Source organism: Athene noctua, chromosome Z, assembly GCF_965140245.1.
Source record: "Athene noctua chromosome Z, bAthNoc1.hap1.1, whole genome shotgun sequence".
Taxonomy (NCBI): Eukaryota; Metazoa; Chordata; class Aves; order Strigiformes; family Strigidae; genus Athene; species Athene noctua.
The window spans coordinates 69499019-69517479 of NC_134077.1; the positions used below are offsets into that span (position 1 = coordinate 69499019).

General features: G+C 36.7%; 1 protein-coding gene across 2 annotated transcripts in view; it reads right to left on the reverse strand.

Moving 5' to 3' along the window:
• Positions 1-17692, reverse strand: part of LOC141973724 (uncharacterized) — a 33231-nt gene extending 15539 nt beyond the window's left edge. For both annotated transcript variants that reach the window (XM_074932579.1, XM_074932578.1), the window contains exons 1-6: positions 17656-17692; positions 14258-14422; positions 12280-12402; positions 10162-10209; positions 7731-7819; positions 6121-6213 (exon numbers count right to left, since the gene is read on the reverse strand). In XM_074932579.1, the coding sequence (XP_074788680.1) occupies positions 6121-6213; positions 7731-7819; positions 10162-10209; positions 12280-12402; positions 14258-14369 (465 nt within the window). In that variant the 5' untranslated portion in view covers positions 14370-14422; positions 17656-17692. The remainder of the gene's footprint in view (positions 1-6120; positions 6214-7730; positions 7820-10161; positions 10210-12279; positions 12403-14257; positions 14423-17655) is intronic.
• Positions 17693-18461: the final 769 nt, after the last annotated feature.

Genomic DNA, 18461 nt, shown 5'->3' on the forward strand with positions numbered 1-18461 from the left:
AGCTATGCTAGAGATTAAGGCATTATCAATAACCACCTTTCAATGGAAGGAAGAATGTGTCCCTTCAACCTGTATGACAACAGGGAAAGGAAAGAAAACGTCCTGCAGTTATTGTGGAGTACATGAAAGAAACTTGAGGACACCTCTCCTCTATTAGCAAAGTTATAATGGAAAGCAGCTAAAACATTCTGCCCTGATCAAGCCAGTGTAACAGCAGAGTATTTCAGCTTCAATCCAAAAATTCTGCTTTGAAAAATACTATTAAGAAAGTGGAAGACAATCGGTCTTTAAGGAAGAAATGCCTTCTAGAGACTCAAAAAAAGTAATAAGGAAATAGAAATGGAATAAGAGAATCTGGTGACTTCAGGGGAAAAAAAAAAAAGAAAAAAAAAAAAGAAAACCTACAGAAGCAAGGAGAAGGATTAATGTGTACAACACAGAGATTCACCCTAGAGCAACGGAGACTCCAATAGGATCTGGTAAATGTGAAGCCAAAATTAGGTGCCTGCAAAAGCAGATTGAGATGTAAAAATTAAAAATACCTGCTGTATCTGCATGAAATGATAGAAAAATAGATGGAGAGCCATCACAGGAAGATGATCTGGGGAATGGAAGGAGGATCTGGGAGTAGAAGTATATCCAAACACTGTTAGGGCTGGGAGTTGCAGCAGATCATTGAAGAACAAGGTGTTTTGCAAGAATCCATCACACAGATGATTTTCTATTGTGTCCTGTTAAGAAGGCTCATGAGAAAACCTGGAGAATATGGTGGACTATTGCCAGATGAAGTTTATCCTGAGAACAACAGCTCCTATGGCAGTAGGCATGTCTGAGAGATCATTTGCAAGTTCCAAGAAAAAAACAACTGGTTTTCAGTTATAGATCTGACTGTTTCTTTGCCATTGCATTAAATGAAAAACAAATTTGCAGGTTGGGTTTCAAAAAAATACACTTTTACTCATGTCCCACAGGTGATCCACAATCCACTTGTGATGGCATATGTCTGCTTATGTTAGAAAAATGCTACAAATGTTTTAAAATAAATAGACTAAAAATGATTTAATGTCAGTTTGAATAAGTCACAATGGGCATAACACCAGGCTAAGCTCAACGGCTGCACTCTAAACCAGGAAGCAGCTAAAAGATAAAAAGGAATGGATGTGAAGGCCAGCTGAAACAGAACTAATCATCTGACATCGTCATTACACAAAGGAGTATAGGGCACACGACAATCTATGTTTTGCCTCAGATGAAACAAGGAAATGAGCACACAATCAAAAACTACATGAGTCATGCAATGAGAATAAGCAAGCTAGTAAAACTGAGCTGCCACCTCAATTGCATCAAAGCAGCTATGGATCTTGAAAAGTATTACCGATTAATTATATGGTGCTTTGGATTTGTGACTGAAACAGGGTTGATGACACACCAGTGTTTTGGCTATTGCTGCGCAGTGCCTACACAGCATCAAGACCTTCTCTTTTTCCCACTCTGCCCCAGTAAGTAGGCTGTCCTGGTCTGGCCAAAGGGATACTCTGTGCCATACAATGTCAAGGTCAGCCATAAAGGCTGATGTAGAGGAAGAAGAGGGTGGGGTTTTTTTGCTTCCAAGGTGGTTGTTGCTCAGAGACTGGCTAGGCATTGATCTGCTCATAGGAAGAGGGAGGTACTTTTGCACTGCTTGGGTTTTTTTCTGATCTTCACATATTATACTGTCTTTATCTTGACTCAGGTCTTACTTTTGCTCTTGCTATTCTCTCTCCTGTCCCACTGGTGGGAAGTGGGATTGAGTGAGTGGCTCTGTGGGGGGCTTGGCTGCTGGCTGGGGCCAACATACCTCAGTGTTTATTTTCTCACAGCTGGTCCTGTCCTGACAAATGGTAGGCTGTGCTTCCAGCCCTGAGGCAGTTGGTTCTAGGTGTCTTGGACATCCCTCCAGATGAAAGCAAACTGTGGCCTGCACTCTGCCACAATATGCCTTGGCAATATTGGTTGTAGAATACACTCTACCACATTTGACTTCTATTCATGTTGTAGCTCTAGGACATCTGATACAGCAGCACTCAATGGTGGCATGACTTTGTTCAGGCCAGAGTAGTCCCCTGTTAATTTACATCCTCCATCAGACTTTCACACTGGCCATATGAGACTACTGAAGGGTGAATGAATCTTGCTGATTATTCCTTGGCTCTCCAATAGATGAATCAAGTTATGCAGCCAAAAAAACCCTCAAGCTCCATGCTGGGTGCCAGCAAGGACTGTGATGGGTTGACCTCAGCTAGCAACCAAGCACAGTAAAACATGGCATTGTCATTACTGACAAGGTCAAAAGTTCTAAACCAAGGTAATTCTGTGGACCTCACTTGCCAGATTTTGCCTGTTTGGAGCTTCATTTTCTTTAGTTTGGCCTATTTAACTGGAGTAAAGACTAAGTCCCACAATAAGATCTTTCATGACTGCATAGCTAACCTCTGAGTTTATCTGTCTGTCTTCACACAGAATCACACAGAATCATTCAGGTTGGAAAAAACACTTGGGATCTTCGAGTTTAACCATGAAGCTTGTTTAGCTTCATCTAACTACACAGCAAAGTAGAGGGGACCCTAGGTTAAAAACCGTTATAGCTCTTAATGGAGCTTTAAGAGTTGCAGCTCTTCAGATCTCAGTCCACCCTGGCTGCGGAATTCCAGTCAAAGTTTTTTGAAAATGATGTTCAGCTATAATAACCTAATAATCCTGCATTATCTGCCAAAAGACAACAATTTGAAGAGGAGCTGCCAGATCTAGTGATAGAATTGTTGACTTCCGTAATCTTTTAAGCAAATGTGTTAAGTCAGGAAGGAAATTAGGAGGGGTATCAGCTGAAAAAGAGAAAGGAAGGTTTGAAACTGAGGGAAAACTGAGTGCTACTAGTACTTAATATAAGCTGAGAGGGTTAAGTATACATATGCAAAGATCTGTGGGTGGTAATGTATCATGAATAGTAAAATATTATGGTTGAACCAGAACAGAAATAACACTGAAGGGAGATATTACAGATATGTACTGAAGGAGATATGTACTTCTCTGATAACCCATATATAATCACTAAACCCTGCACTTCTGGAAGCGTAGAAAAGAAATAGCATAAACTTATATATAATTAATGAAAATGCTAAAATGAGAAGATTAAAATCTATGTATATATGTAAGAACACAGAATGTGAACAACTATCCTTGGTAACTCCTGCCTTTACTATTTGTTCCCCCTGTACTCACTCCTCCTATGATCTGTTAGGCTGCCTGTGTTCCAAGGATACAGGCCCAGATCTCATACTATATGGTGGCATAATTTTGGTCCAGACTTCTAAGGAAAGTGCTAATTTATGAGACAGCCTGCAAGAAGATAAGAAGGGCATGAAACAGTAGCAGTCTAGTTGAGAACTCTGGGTCAAATCAAGCCATTAATGTCAACAGTGAATGCTAAATAAAACTCATTTCAACATCATAACCATATTCTGGTTTTTTTTCAGAAATTTCTGGGATTAACACTTTGCTGTGCGTGGGCTACATCAAGTGACAAAGTTTGTAAATGTAATCCTACTTACTCTAAAAGAGTCTGTATTGACTAGTGGGAGAATTATATATAAGGGGTGAGAAACATCCCGTCATTGTCAACACGTTGTGGGGAGATAGTTGGAAAAACCTTTTCCGTGGCAGAGCCAAAGGGAAATACTGTTCTGTATCTCTTAATTCATCCTCTTGTGTGGTTAACTGCATTTGCTTGTATGATATTATTAATTATAATAAACATGCTCTATTACAGAGTTAAAATCATTACAGTTGTAAGTAAATGTAAGCCTGCTCCTGGGTGAACTGTTGGGATTGGCTTCTCTGCTGCTGCTCCAGCTGAGTGACCGTGTGTGTGTGCACTGTGTGAGGTAGTAACTGCATGTACGATGCAGTTTTCCACTCTTACCAGCACAGTGTTGCAATACGTACTAGTTGTGATCTGTGCTACCTTCCTCACTTAATCCCCTGCCAGAAAAAGACGTTAATATACTCTATTACTTGCTGTTGCAAGTGTTTTATTTTATTGTGATAATAACAGCCTAATTAATAAAATATTTTAATAAACATTGATCGTGAACTGTGTCTCCATAAGCCTTGGTTACAGAAATGGAAATTTACAGCACTGTGCAACTCGTCCTGCTGGTGTAACAGCAGGCTCCACAGATTCTCATGTTTCTGGTAATTCTACTGGCAGTCTTCCAATAAAAAAAAGAAAATGCCTGTCTTTAAGTCTTTACTGTTAGAAGCTAGCAGACTAAATATCACATTGCAGCACCACATAGCTTTGTCATTGACCATGAGAAGTATTTCTGCATCTCGGTCACTTTTTCATCCTAAGGACAGTGGAGGCTTTATTTATCACACCAGAAATTATTTCCTGATCATTGCACTCATTCTAGAAGGTTTATTAAGAATTTCATGATCCAGACTTGACTATGATTTTGCCTTTTGGCCTGAGTGGATGTGGTTCAAGTGCAGGCTGCTGATTTCTCACACAAAGAAGTAACTTTTTTTTCTTCTAATTGAAAGTATCAGCAAAAAACTACAATGAGGAGATCACTGTCTGTTAGGTAATGAATGGGTTCTCAGAATGAATTTTTCATTTTAATTGTCTGTTTAGAAACCCAGAGTCCTTAATAGGTCTCTCTAGGCAACTGTTACAGCCCTTCTTTCCAGCTGTCCCCCAAAACCTACAGCCATCAAGACACTATTTCTTTCCCTAAGCACAGCTCCACAGAAGAAGGCATATCTTTTTCTATAGAAAAGTGAATGAAATAAATTTTAGAAGAATGCAGTATGACTGTGATAGTTTACATCATACAAGGAGGGAATAAGAAGTTGCCATAAAATTTCCTAACTTTCATAGCTTTCTCCTTCTATGTAGAGCCAAGGAATAGTTGCGGCAACTAAGTGCCTCAGCAGGAATTTAAACTGAAGAAACCACTTCGATTTTCCAGGCCTGGTATGCAGGTTTGTTCATTAATTATTAAAAAAAAAAAAAAAAAAAAAGAATAGTACTGTAGCTCATACCTTTCAAAGACCATTTCAGAATGACTTCAAACAAGAAACTCTTTGTGATTTCAAATTACCAGAATTCGTTTCTGATTTAGGAGAAATGTTAGCAAAATTAGAAACATTAGGCTGGGAAGTTTAGGTTTTCATTGTTTCACATTGGTTGTTACGAAGTTCTGAATGCTATCTGATCACAGACAGCTTCAATTTTGCTCACTGAAATTGGAAAGATTTTCTTTTCAGTTCCTCTGAACAGTAAATACGCTTGACTACAACCCTAACAAAAATTATTATTAGTTACATTTCCTTAGTTTTTCTCTAGGTTAGAAGGTCTGTCTAAGATATCTTATAGAACAACTAAAGTAGTTTTCTTCCTGGGTTCACAATGTTTTATTATTTCTGTCTAGAGAAGAGCCAACAAAGTCAAACTGTGATCACAAAAACATGTTAAGAAAGCAACTGGCTACCTTTATTTCTATACACAAAGCATTACTCCTGATTTATAAACATCTGCTGATACAGAATTCAGTCTGAAAGTACTTCAGGGACTGCTTACTTCTAATTTGTTATTTATATTAAATTATATATAATTTATTGTTTTATTACTTCCCAGAGGTTTTTGACTGATGGATTCACTATTTCTTAAAAACTTAAATCACTCCTGTAGTCTGACTCTTCTAGATCTGCTAATACACTCATCCAGATTTGCTAGATTGTGCCTAAGAATTTGTACAAAGTGAAAACTACTTTGTATCTCCCTGCATTTTATATACCATAGTATTATGGGAAACATCTCCATCTTTTGTGTTTTAATTGAAAGTCAGATATTTTGCCTGCAGATTGAAGGATACATACAAGTCAAGTCAACATTATGGAAAAGTTCTTATTTTCCCTTTTCTGAGGAAAATACTAAAAATCAGCTGAAGTAGGAAAGTAAACAATTGGTCACTTAATGGATAAGAGCAGGATGCATTTAGCTGCACTTACTTTACACCTATGTTTGCATACACACTCTCTCACACACATGTTCTTATTTGTCTGATCATAATTATATACCTGTTTGAAGTCAGGATCTTCATGGTTGCAGGTTTTCAAGTTGCATCTTTCCACTGAAGGATAATCTGGCTCTGAACAGGATGCTTTTAAGACCTGTGTTTACAACAGCCCAGATCGGTAATTTTGTCTTCATATTTTGCTCTTTTAATCCACTAAATGTAGTATTACTTCTAAAGAAAACTCTCTTTTAAAATAAAGTGCATTAATGATTACATTCAAATTATCCAGGATTAATAAACTGATAAATTCTCAAAACACTTCCATGAATAGATTCCTTTTTTCCCATTTGCAATGCAAAATGAATTGGGTTGAAAGCAAATACTGAAGACAGTCCTTCAAACTGTTTAATGCTCGGATTCTATTTTGCAGTGCAGCCAAGATTGAACCATGTTGTAACAGAATACCAAAACTTTATCACAGATAAGAAGCCTTGTCATCTTGTGTATCAGAATTCCTGTTGAGACTAAGAAAATTATTTGTATTCTGCTGGATAAAGGCCCATGATCTATACAAGGTTTTTATGTATTTGGGAGACATTAAATATGTCTCATCTCATTTTCAGATAAGAACTGCTTTTAGTCATGTCAAGAAACATAATCTGGTACAATTTGGTGCTTTAAAACGGGGAATTGGAAGTCAAATCAGTAAGGGCTGACCACTCAGTTGCTTCTCTGATTTGGTGGAACACTTTTCAAGCAATTAATTTATGAAAAAGTAATCTCTGAGCCAGAAAAATCCTTTTTAAATAGTTGCTCTTTAAACGACAGAAAGGAAAATCCCAGTGGGATAATAAGCTATAAAAATAATTAATGTATCTTGCAACATACACGTCTCCAGATAATTTCAGGAAATAGATTTTATGGAAAGTCATCTGTGAATTAAAAACAAATGAAAAACATCAAAGACTTAATCTGACAACGCATTTGGCACTTTATACCATCATGCATGGCCAGTGTTGGATGAAGGGTCATTCTTTATATCAACATAACCTATGTAAACAGATCTTCTTAGACCTTTGCCCTGTTTTAGAGGGTAAGTTCCAACATAACATTCTTCCTCAGACAGATTTTTGGATAGGTTATAACCCTCCAATACGGAAAACTATCCTTGCCTGCTCTTCCTACCATAAACAAACCTTCACAAGACTGGGGAAAATGAGAATGCTCTGACAACAGATGGTAAATGTTTAAAACAGGATACGGTTTTCAGCTGTATTTTCTTTTCAGCACATTCCTTGCCTTGTCATTCAGGTTGATTAGGAGAAAATAATTCCCCTCTTAAACTCATCTCTTCCCAAGTCAGCATCCTGCTTCTTCCTCCCCTTTTATTTTCTGCATGTTTTCTTGTTAAGAAGACTCCTCTCCCTCCACAGAGACTGGAACCCAACATTCCCAACTGTGTTCTAGTGATAGTAGTCAACTACCTAACCCAGTGATTTTTGCAATAACCTACTTCAAATATTTCCCCAGATAGAATAGAGGGAGGTAGTCAGAAGTCATGAAATGTGGAAGGTGGTAAGTAAAGGAAAGTCAATTTGAAAAGGTCTGTTGGGGAAATTGTCCTATAGTAAGAAAGAGCACCCACAATTTCCGGAAGAAATAACTTCTTACCTTCAGACCGAGCTGTTTCTTACCCTTGCACAACAGGACAAATTCATTAAGCTTTGATCTCTGTGTGAGGATCACCAAATTTTTAGAATCTGTTTTACACAGAGGAGAATATTGTACTGAAACCTGTATGACTTTTTAAAATGAAGCATAGATTAAAATATTTTGTAAAGAGACAACATTCATATTCACTTTACATCGATAGGCATAGGAATAGAAGCAAATATAAGCACTTGATACCATTCTCTTCTGTAAAGTATTTAAAGTCTACAGCTTTATGATGCTTTGCCAGTTACATTTTTTTTTCTATATATTTATAATTAATGTATGGAATATCAGTTATACATTAATATATATAATATGAACCACAAAGGCATATATATTAGTACTTAATGCATACATGCAATATACATGTTTATGTAATATACCTGTGTATACATCACTATGGAAAATGTATGATTTTTTCCCCTTTTATTTTCTGCATGCTTTCTAGGTCAAAATCTTTTCACTATCATAATTTTGGGTGCATTGGATTTACTTCTTTTTGAGATAATACTGTTATTTCAGTTGCAGGAAATAACAATATATCAATAATACAGGATACTTGTCAGACTGATAAACTGGCAATATTCATTACCTTTTGGTACTTCAAGGCCTCAGCAAAAAGTAAGTTAAGGTAGCCCTTGTCAACTCATACAGCATACTTACTCACTTACAAAACCTGTGACATTAATAACTATTCAGTGATGCTATAACTATCTGATTGCCTTGCAGATTTACTTCAAATAATACCACTTGTGCTTTTAAAAGTCACTCAGGTGTGCTGTTTAAGACAAAAAACATAAAAAAAAGTAGCAGTCGATCTGTATGTTCATCGCTGCAGCAACCGAATACAAATTTTACAGAGGTTAGGTAATTATGCATTAACAGTTGAAGTTAAGGAGGGGTTTTTTCATATTAGCAAAGGTATTTTTTAGCCTTTGAAAGATATTCAGAATCAGCAGATCATATTCATCCCACCTGACTGATTTTAGGTGCTCTAATCCTGGCCCTGATTTTAGTTGCTCTAACTTACCATAACTGTAATGCTTTTGTGGAAGCCACCTGAAGGAATTTTGTCTGAGCCAGCTATAGCATGAAAATAGCATAAAAATCCTTGTTAAAAATTGAGATACACTTCAGCCTAGTGTTTTTTACTCAGTTTACATATGTATTCAGATAAACATAGTAGAATGTAGAAGGTCTAAAATTCTGCTATTTTTATTATTTTTGTGACATCACCTTAGATTGCCTCACTCGCAATTGTCCAAGTTCAGCTGCAGCATGTAAGAGGCACATCAGCAGCCAGGAGAGATTTCATATCCAAGTCAAGAGTGTCTTGACTTACACGTAAGAGTGGCAACAAAAGAGGGATGCAGGAGTCCAACCAGTTGACTAGGGACATATGTCAATATGAGTTACATCCTAATTATCCTTGGCTTTCTCTGTCTGTAGAGTTTATTGTGACTTGCTTATACATTGTTTAGCCTGAGTAAATCCGAAGGAGTCTAACTTTCCCTATCACCTATGAAAAACACAAGTGGTCTATCAGGCAGATAGCAAATGGCAAGGAAAGTAAGGAAACATTGCATGATTTCCTATGTGATACTTCCACTCTCTGATGGCCTCTCTTGTTACTAAAACCTTACCAGAGTCTAAGGGGCAATTTTAAAATTCATGCAAAGGAAATACTTTGAAATTAACTAAATACAAGAAAACACTTCTTGCTTGAGGTGTCCCTGAAATGCAAAGTGTTGGGATTTATGAGGGTATTGATATTTTATATTGTTACCTAGAAATCCTCATTTGGCCAATGTTCAAGGTGCAGTCCGGGTTTGCTCTAATCTATTACAGCAGCCCCTTATGGTTGAAACTGGAATACAGTTTGCCTCTACTGGAATACCTGGAACTAATATACTTTTGATTTTCCCAATCATTTCTTATGCTTACAATATGAAAGTTCAAAAAATGTGTCTCTTCTTTCTTCATATTCATTTATTTTTGTTTTCCTCTCCTGTTACTACAGGTCTTTGCTGGCTAAGGCCTATATGCCAGCATCAGAGCACACATACTTTCCTCTAAAAAAAATCAGATTTTCTAGCTTGTATACATTCTATTTCTTCATATACATTTGTCTTCAGTCCAAGCTACTACTCATAACTCGCTAAGGCAAATTTTCCAACTTCAAAGATTTTGTCTTATGGAACACAGAAAGGCTCTTTCATTTTTAGAACTGTCCAGCAATCTGACATAAATGAAAATATGGTATATTACGTTACTTCTAATGCCATCTATGTATAAAACATTCCTACCTTCTTTTCCTACTCTCAAACATCTCTTCAAAACCAGACCCTACCAAAGATAATGGTATCTTTTATTCCCACAGGAGTCTTACCAGTAACTGCTGGTTCATTCCTTGTGAACACGCTTAACCATGCAATATCTAAAATAGAAGATATTAAACAAACATGTGGAATTAGATAGTTACACTCTTCAAATTTAAAAACATCACAATTTAAAGAATGGGTTTAAAAGAGTGTGTAACAGCAATAGGCATCAGACTTCATCTCCTGCAGGTCTCTGAATTAATATAACCTCAGAAGTCTACAGTTAGTCTGCTGATCAGGTACCCTGAAGTCTGAACTCTGAGTATAATAAATATATTGATCAATTAATTATCTTTTGCAAAAGAGAACGCACCTGAGAAAATAAAGGTCAGTAATGAGATGTAAGGACTAAAATACTATCAAATAGAAGCCTGACAGTCTTTGGCAGCACATGTGAGGACCCTAATATGAAATGTACAAGATTGGAAAGTAACAGGTAACAATAACAGCACATTTCTGCCTTTTCTAACATCAGCCTGAATCATATAGCCAGCCATCTGGGGAAGGCATCACCCACTTCAGGTCAAAGTCACAAACGTCCAGGTTACAGTGGGTTTCTCATATGATGTTGTCTTAACTGTATCACCACGAATAAATGTTTGTCGTACTTGTGTTTATATATACAAGAATATCACATAGCATTTCCTTTTTTTTTTTTTTTTTTTTTTTTTTTTTTTCCCCTAGGAACTTCAGTATCTTATACAATAAGCTTGTCATACTATGAATCTATGACAAAATTCTTCCATTGTATACCTATACAGATTTTGGTTTTGTTCATAAATTATGAATACTAACTATATGAGTTACTTCAAAATTCTATGAAATTGTCAAGTAAAAGATTCTTCAAAAGATACAAAGCACACTTAAATATCTTATCAGTGCAGCTGTCATTATTCACAGTTTAACATAACAAAAATAACATTAATTTAGTTTATAAATACATCAGACAAGCCTTTCTATGTCTTTATCTGAAGCATATATAACGGACTTCTCATTCCTCTAAAAGCTGGGCTTTTGTAAGAAATAAAGTTTCAGTAGGTTGAAAGCTATCTTACAGATTTTAACTTTTCCCTATATTTCAGTTAGAAATAAGTTTTATTATTTTTTCCCCCTACTTTCACATCTCTGGAAAATGTACAATTCTAGAATAATTGCATTTGTTGTTATTTGCTTCTTCTCTACCAAAAGAATATCTTCTAACAATTACTTTTGTGATGTTAGTTGTGAGATCATTTTTGGTATCAATTAGAGAAGTGCCATTTGAGATACAAGAAGAGTTCCATGAAAAATAAAATAATCCTGAAAATTCTGAAAACTTTTTTATTTTTCTCCATTTTGACCTTGCCTCTGAGGATTATCTTTGCATTTGCTTTCTTAATAGTTAAGCATCTGGACTTCCCATTAACTCAAATGGGGATCAACAAAATAATCTTATCATTTAAGTGTATCATATACTTACTGTAAACTGGAATAAAAATTTTCTTATATCACTATCAATATTCATAAAGATGCAATATAATATATCTACAGAAAACACAGAACCAAAGAATCATTTAGTTTGGAAAATACACTTGAGATCACTGAGTCCTACCATTAACTGAGCACTGCCAAGTCCAACACTAAACCATGTCCCTAAGCACCACATCTGCAGAGCTTTTACATACTGCCAGGGCTGGTGACTCAACCACTTTCCTGGACAGCCTGTTCCCATGCTTGACAACCCGTTCAGTGAAGAAAATTTTCCTAATATCCAACCTAAGCTTCCACGGGTGCAACATGAGGGAGGTCATTTCCTCTTGCCCTATCACTTGTTACTTGAAAGAAGAGACCAACACCCACCTCACTACAACCCCCTTTCAGGTAGTTGTAGAGAGTGATAAGGTCTCCCCTCAGCCTCCTTTTCTTCAAACTAAACACCCCCAGTTCCCTCAGCCACTCCTCAAAGGAGTTGTGCTCTAGACACTTCACCAGCTTTGTTGCCCTTCTCTGGACACACTCCAGCACCCCAATGCCTGCCTTGCAGTGAGGAGCCCAAAACTGAACACAATACACATAACAGTACATTAAAAAAAGTCCAGTAGTACTCCACATATGGTTGGTGAGTTTTGGTAGAAAACACACACTACCTTCATGGGATTGGGAATCCTTGGTTGATATTTCATGATGACCATCTTCATCTATGTCAAAATGCACTGTTTTTGAATCTTCAGTCAGTATATAGCATTTCAGTGTTTCTCGCAGACTGAATACTAATCAAAAATAAGTTGTAATTAATTTTGCTAGCAACAGAAAAATGGTAAAATTCCATAATAAAAAGACAAGTGTATTTTATAGCAATTTTTGCTTGACAATCTATGAATGTTTGACCTATGAACAGTATAGCAAATATGTAATAGAAATTATACAGTGAGTTTCAGCAGATGTTTTCAGGGCTTGATGGTGGGATGAAGAAGGAAAGCAAAGATTTCTTTGATTGGCAGATTATCTCAGTGAGAAGAAGAGATGTATGCTGAACTTTTTGGAGAGTTAACATGTGCTGAAACTTGAGCTTGAAAAAATGTCTTCCAACCTAACAGCCTGAGGGATAGAGTAAGAAGGATGATTGTGGACAACCTGAAGACAGCTGTGTTGAAAGAGGCTAATGGGGACGGAAGTAATTTGAACATGAGAAAGTGGGCCTAAATTAGCAGTTGGCTGGTGAATGAGTAGTCTTACAGTGGGAGAGAGAGCCCTGTGGGGAGCCAGAGCCAGAGCAAGAGCAAGGTTGTGCACAGGAGCCCATATGTGGAGATGTGGAAAACACAGAGATGTTATAAATTTTCATTCTGAAGAAGAGATGAAGTAGGGAAAGTATCTCTGCAGGATATTGTTTCTGCACTAGTTTATTTTATTTCATAGGTAAGTGCTTCCCTGTTTTCTAATTTTGTGCTTTGAAAATTGTGCAGACAAGAGTTTTAGGTTAGAGCGCATACAGCTACTTAAAATAGCAGCATTTATTTTGAGGACCTGACATGTCTTAGTGAAAAAAACCCAGGTGTTTGTAGCTAAAAGCTGTCAGGAGAGAAATTGTTCCCTATCACTACTGAACACAACTGTGCTGTTCTGGATGTCAGAAGGATGTAGGTTCAGGGACATGGGTGTCAGACACCTACAGAATGATTGATTATGTTAGGCTGAACATTGTTTTACTGGAATAGGCTTGCTACTTCCAAATTCAGTTAAGACATTTCTGAGACCACACAGACCTCCAGTGTATGATGTAAGATACAGTCCATCCTTTGCCAGAACAATTAGACGTGTAAAACAACAGGATATTCAAAATGCACCAGCAGTGATATAATGTTCTGGGAATGCTTGACCTCACAAAAACTTGGTTATTCATTTGCTATTGATGTAACTCCTCTGAAACATCTGCAAGTACACATTTTGAAAAATAGAGTTGTTTCTGAGAAGTTTCCTTTCCACCCTGTTTAGACTGAGAAGAAATTTTGCGTGTACAGACAACAAAAGAGATGCATGATGCACACCCTGATAGCCTGTGTCACACCCTCCAGAAGTGGCAGGTCTGACATGTCCCGTGTCAGACGTTTGGCACATGCATAGCTGATATATGTGTGGGCAAAGGCCTTCTCTTCGAAGGCCTGGCAACTAAGGTTATCAGGTTTCCAGAAAAAAGTTGCATTGTTCTAAAAGGCAAGAAGACAACTACAAAAATCAATAAAGAAAAGCCCTTTGAAAAATGTTATAATAGCTATAGTGTAAGAATTCTACTTTTAACTAGAATTACAGGAACTAGTGCAGTGCCCAAAATAAAACGGTTGGCAGGCCTGTTACGTCATTCACTCTTTTCTGTGGAGGTATAGATGTACTTTAGTAATTGTTGGTCTGAATTTGGTAATGTGAAAAATCTAATACCACTGTTTTGAGGAATATTTCTCTATTGGTTGTTTTAAAGCTTTATTTTTTTTTGTTCCTCCAGGTATTTTTACTTTTGACCTCATTAGAGAAAAGCTGTTCCAGATACTTAATTTGGCTGAATTTTGCCTTGGATTGGAATCATCTTTCCAAGACTACAAACATACCTGTCACTCAGGAAAGAGTTACCTGACTTCTCAGAAGTTGTTTCCACAGCTCTCAGCAAAGATTTCCTCTTAACAGCCTGCCTTCCACGGAGAGACACTTGATACGGCTTTTTGCGGCCTGAGCGGAGCAGCATTGCGGAAGAACTCAAGAAATCCTGATAACCTGAGTTGCCTCTCTTTTCCAGCCCTAAAGTACGAGTTAGAATTTGTCACAATACTTCATGTTTCATTTGAGAAGTAAGTTTGTAAAAAGAATAATTCTGACAAATGACAGAGGAAGCAGGACAAACTCAGTAAATGTTTCCAGTGACAGTAAATCAGTTATCTACACTTCCACTAAAATGCAGGTTATCATGAATACAGTTGTGTTGAAGGAATATGTTTTAAAAGACTTCCCCTTAGATAAAAGGTAAGCAGTTTATGTGACACTTTGCTATCTGGATTGAAAAATCATATTCTTTTAGTCCTTCAGAATACAGTCTAAGACAATTTTCAAAGTATTCATAAGTGATTGAAAATGATGCTAACTTCAACACAACATAATCTGACTTTCAGTAAATATTACCTCAGGAATGAGGACTGGAGTTTGGAAATTTGAGAAGTATATTAGAATTATTAATGACTATCACAAGTGACTAGAAAAAAAAAAATCAATCTCCTACCATTAGCAACCATTAATATTTTCAAATAATTGTTTCCTTTACAATTCATTAATTTTACTTCAATGTGCTCTGCATTTTTAAAAATATGTTGTATCTGCGACTATGTTTACAAAAAATAATGCTCTTCAGTTTTTGAAGGCTAGATGAATAAAAGGATTTAAGCATTACCCAGGCTAGATAGCCTAAGCAGAGGCTGGTGTCTAAGAATGGGAACAGTATTGACTGAGGAACCACCCAGACAGCTAACAAGATATCCTGAGGACTCAGCTTTAAATCACTGCATTTCAGAAAAGCTAAGGACCTTACTTTGGTTTGAAGAAAGAGAAATTGGAATTCTTAAGTCTACACAGCCTCCTGAAGTCAACTGTTTATGGCAAGTGCAGACCAAAATTAACAATGAATTTCAATTTTGTCTGGTACCCTGGCGAATGAACAAAGTGAAGATGGGTGTAATTTTAGCCTCATGCAGATTTGCACAGAATAACTAAATATCAGTTAGGCCAGAGAGATCATGGCTCTGACAGTAGTGAATGACTTGAGAATTCACCTGGAGGAGGGGATTTCTGTCTTCTGATTTGGTTCAGTTGATTGATGCAGAATTTCACATTAAGTATTTGTGTGAAATGGTAGAAATGAAGGACTTCTGTCTCTGGCAATTCTCTTGTTACTAGAATATGAAGGCTAACTAAGGCTTTTTCACTCTCTGTGGCTCTTTAGTCACAACTAAACACTAAGTTAGGTCACTGAAAAGTGAAACATTTGTTAGAAAGAATTAACTTATTCTTCCTAATAAATATGTCTAATTTCTCAAATGTCTGATAACTTGGAGTCAGAGATAGAAAGTAAGTTTGGATTTTCTTCATGTTGCTGAAATTGCTTTAGCACTGAGCATGCTAAACAAAAAAGGTTTTCCTAACTGGGACCTGACCTCTGCGAACATCTAACTGAATCAGGCTGTGCAGAATATGTGGACCATACTCTGCACACCAGCAGACCAGCAACACCAGCTTGTGGATCTTAAGAGACCTTAGAGTGCTAGGTGTTCAGCATGAGCAAAGCATCAATACTTTGTTAGATCTAGGATGCTCAAAACCAGACATTTAATACCTTATAGAACATTCCCAGTGAAAACATAAGTGCAGTTCTAGTTTGGCTGCACTTGTTCTGAAGATCCTAATTTCTGATTTTTATACCCAGTGAAGCAGTCAGGGAATTGTTTTCTGACGTATTTGCCCTTCACATACTGCAGTTACTAATGACAATTTCTGTCGAGTTAGTCCTAAATGCTTAATGAAATTATTTTCTTTCTGAGAACCAGTGTGAAAATGTGCAAACCACCTAGATTCAGAGTCTTGCATCTGCAATACTTACACCCATCATTGTAAGAAAAGAAGGATGATTACAAGTCAAGACCCTGAAGAATTCCTTAAAAGGGCAGGCCAGTTCAAAAAATTTTCAGAAGTATATTTAGGAAGTGGATAAATTCTTAGAATATTTTCTACAGAGTAAGATAGACAGGTAATCATGACATTCTGAAGGACTGTACTTAATAATTTTGGCTTGTTTGAACAAGTAGAAAATGGAAAAGTCTGTGGTAGAACTTCACCTCTGTTAGCTCTCCAGAACAAATAAATCTCTCTACAATAAATAACAAAAGCTTCTGTAATTTGAATTCCTTACATGTCCCTTAAGACTGAGTGACATAGAAATACTCCCATTTCAATAAGCCTTTCCTCTCATGACATGTTCTTACATAGATGTCATGTACTCCCACATTTTTCATTCTTGCTCACTGTTTTTAATATTGTGTGTCTTTTCCTATGTCCATTTCTTTGTTTTAATGTCTTTCATACCCATTTCTTTAGTTCTTTTCTCTCTTCTCTAAAGTATATGCTGCTTGAAGAGGGCTAGGATGAGCTTGGATTCTGTTCTTGGCTGTAGACCCAGTCAAACCACTGTTTGTTTTGGAAACTTGGGTCTGTTCTGCTTTGGTTTGCATCTAAGTTGCATCTAAGTGAAGCAGAAAATTTTGATCTTTTTAAACTGCTGAAATCAGTTTATTGAGCACATTTGTGGCAAATAGCAACAAGATCACCCTAAAAGCACAGGGAGTTTGAAAAATGTTCCTGCTATGTAGACCATATAAATTCATTTATATGAAGGCAGCAAAGAAAATCTGTTATAGAGCTTCTCTTGCCCCCTTAGTGATCTTGCTTGTTCTTAGCCATCATTCTCTCTTCCACTTAACCCCCAGATACATCTGATCATAAAATTAAATCAAATTCAGTACACGGAAACAGAATTTAAAATTTTGGAGTTCATTCACACAGTAGTACAATCCAAATATTATCTCATACTATTCATAAAAAGGTATCTCTAAGACTGTTAAAGAATCATAACTGGTTTTGTTGAGTGCATTGGTTTGCAGCTGACAGTCCTGCTTCCCAAGAACGTAAGTAACTCCTCCAAGTTTGTTACAATTTAACAGGGGATTAAAAGGAACTTTTAGAATCCCGTAGATGATAAATAGTGAGGTGATGATCTCTTTCACATCAGACAGACTTCACAAAATCTATAAAATAGATATAAGAATATATAAAAATAGACATAAACTAGACTAAGAAAGAGTTCAGAAGAAAAATTAAAGTTGGCTGAAAAAAAAATCACTATTTGTTAGAATCTAAACAAGCAGTCTGATAAAATAATCTTAAATTGAAGCCTATTGAAAAATCTGCTGTAATCTTCCACTCTTGCTTACCTTATTTTGCCTGCTATTGTCTCTACTGGGATACTTCTACTTAGCAGAATGCTAGAAGAAGCTCTGTTACAGTCAATTTATTTCCTGAACCCATGGCAGGAAGCCAAACCTCTGAACAAAAGAAAACTCTGACGTGGACCTAATCCTTTAGATCTTTATGTTCACTCATTTACACCAATATTCTCACAGCTCTAACTGCTGCTGGAATTTCAGGAGTGCTGGAAATAGTAAGCACAAAATTTTAAACATGTGTTTCTCTGTGATGCCACAGAAGCTGTCTTACCTAGAACTGCATGCAAATTTTTAGCCAGTTGTTCTGTGTAATGCCTGAATATACTCATAAATATTATTCTGATATTTTGCGTCACTGATATTGTTCTTGCTATCTATCATTCCTTCCAAGGCTGATTCAAGGGCAAATGCTGCGTTTATGGTAATATAGACATATTAAATCTAGGAGTGTAGCCTCAGCTGCAAGGAGTTTGAAACAAGTTAACTGCTTAAACATTTACCCAGCTGTTAAATGGGCTTTACAGGCATTGCACCAATGGCAATAGTTGTGACTGCTTGTGAAACGAGTGAACTTCTTTAAAGCGCATGCGCTGCATTTCTTTGCCCAGAAAGTCCAGATAAAGGTTTTATCATACAAGAACTAACATCACATTTAGTATGTTCAGCTGGCTTTATCTATCCACCTACGTACATTCCTAACCCTTTACTCACCTATTGGTCCTCTTCATTCATACACACATTTGTTTTAATACGCAAGCCTTGCATTTTTAAAGAAGTGAATCACACTTTTATAT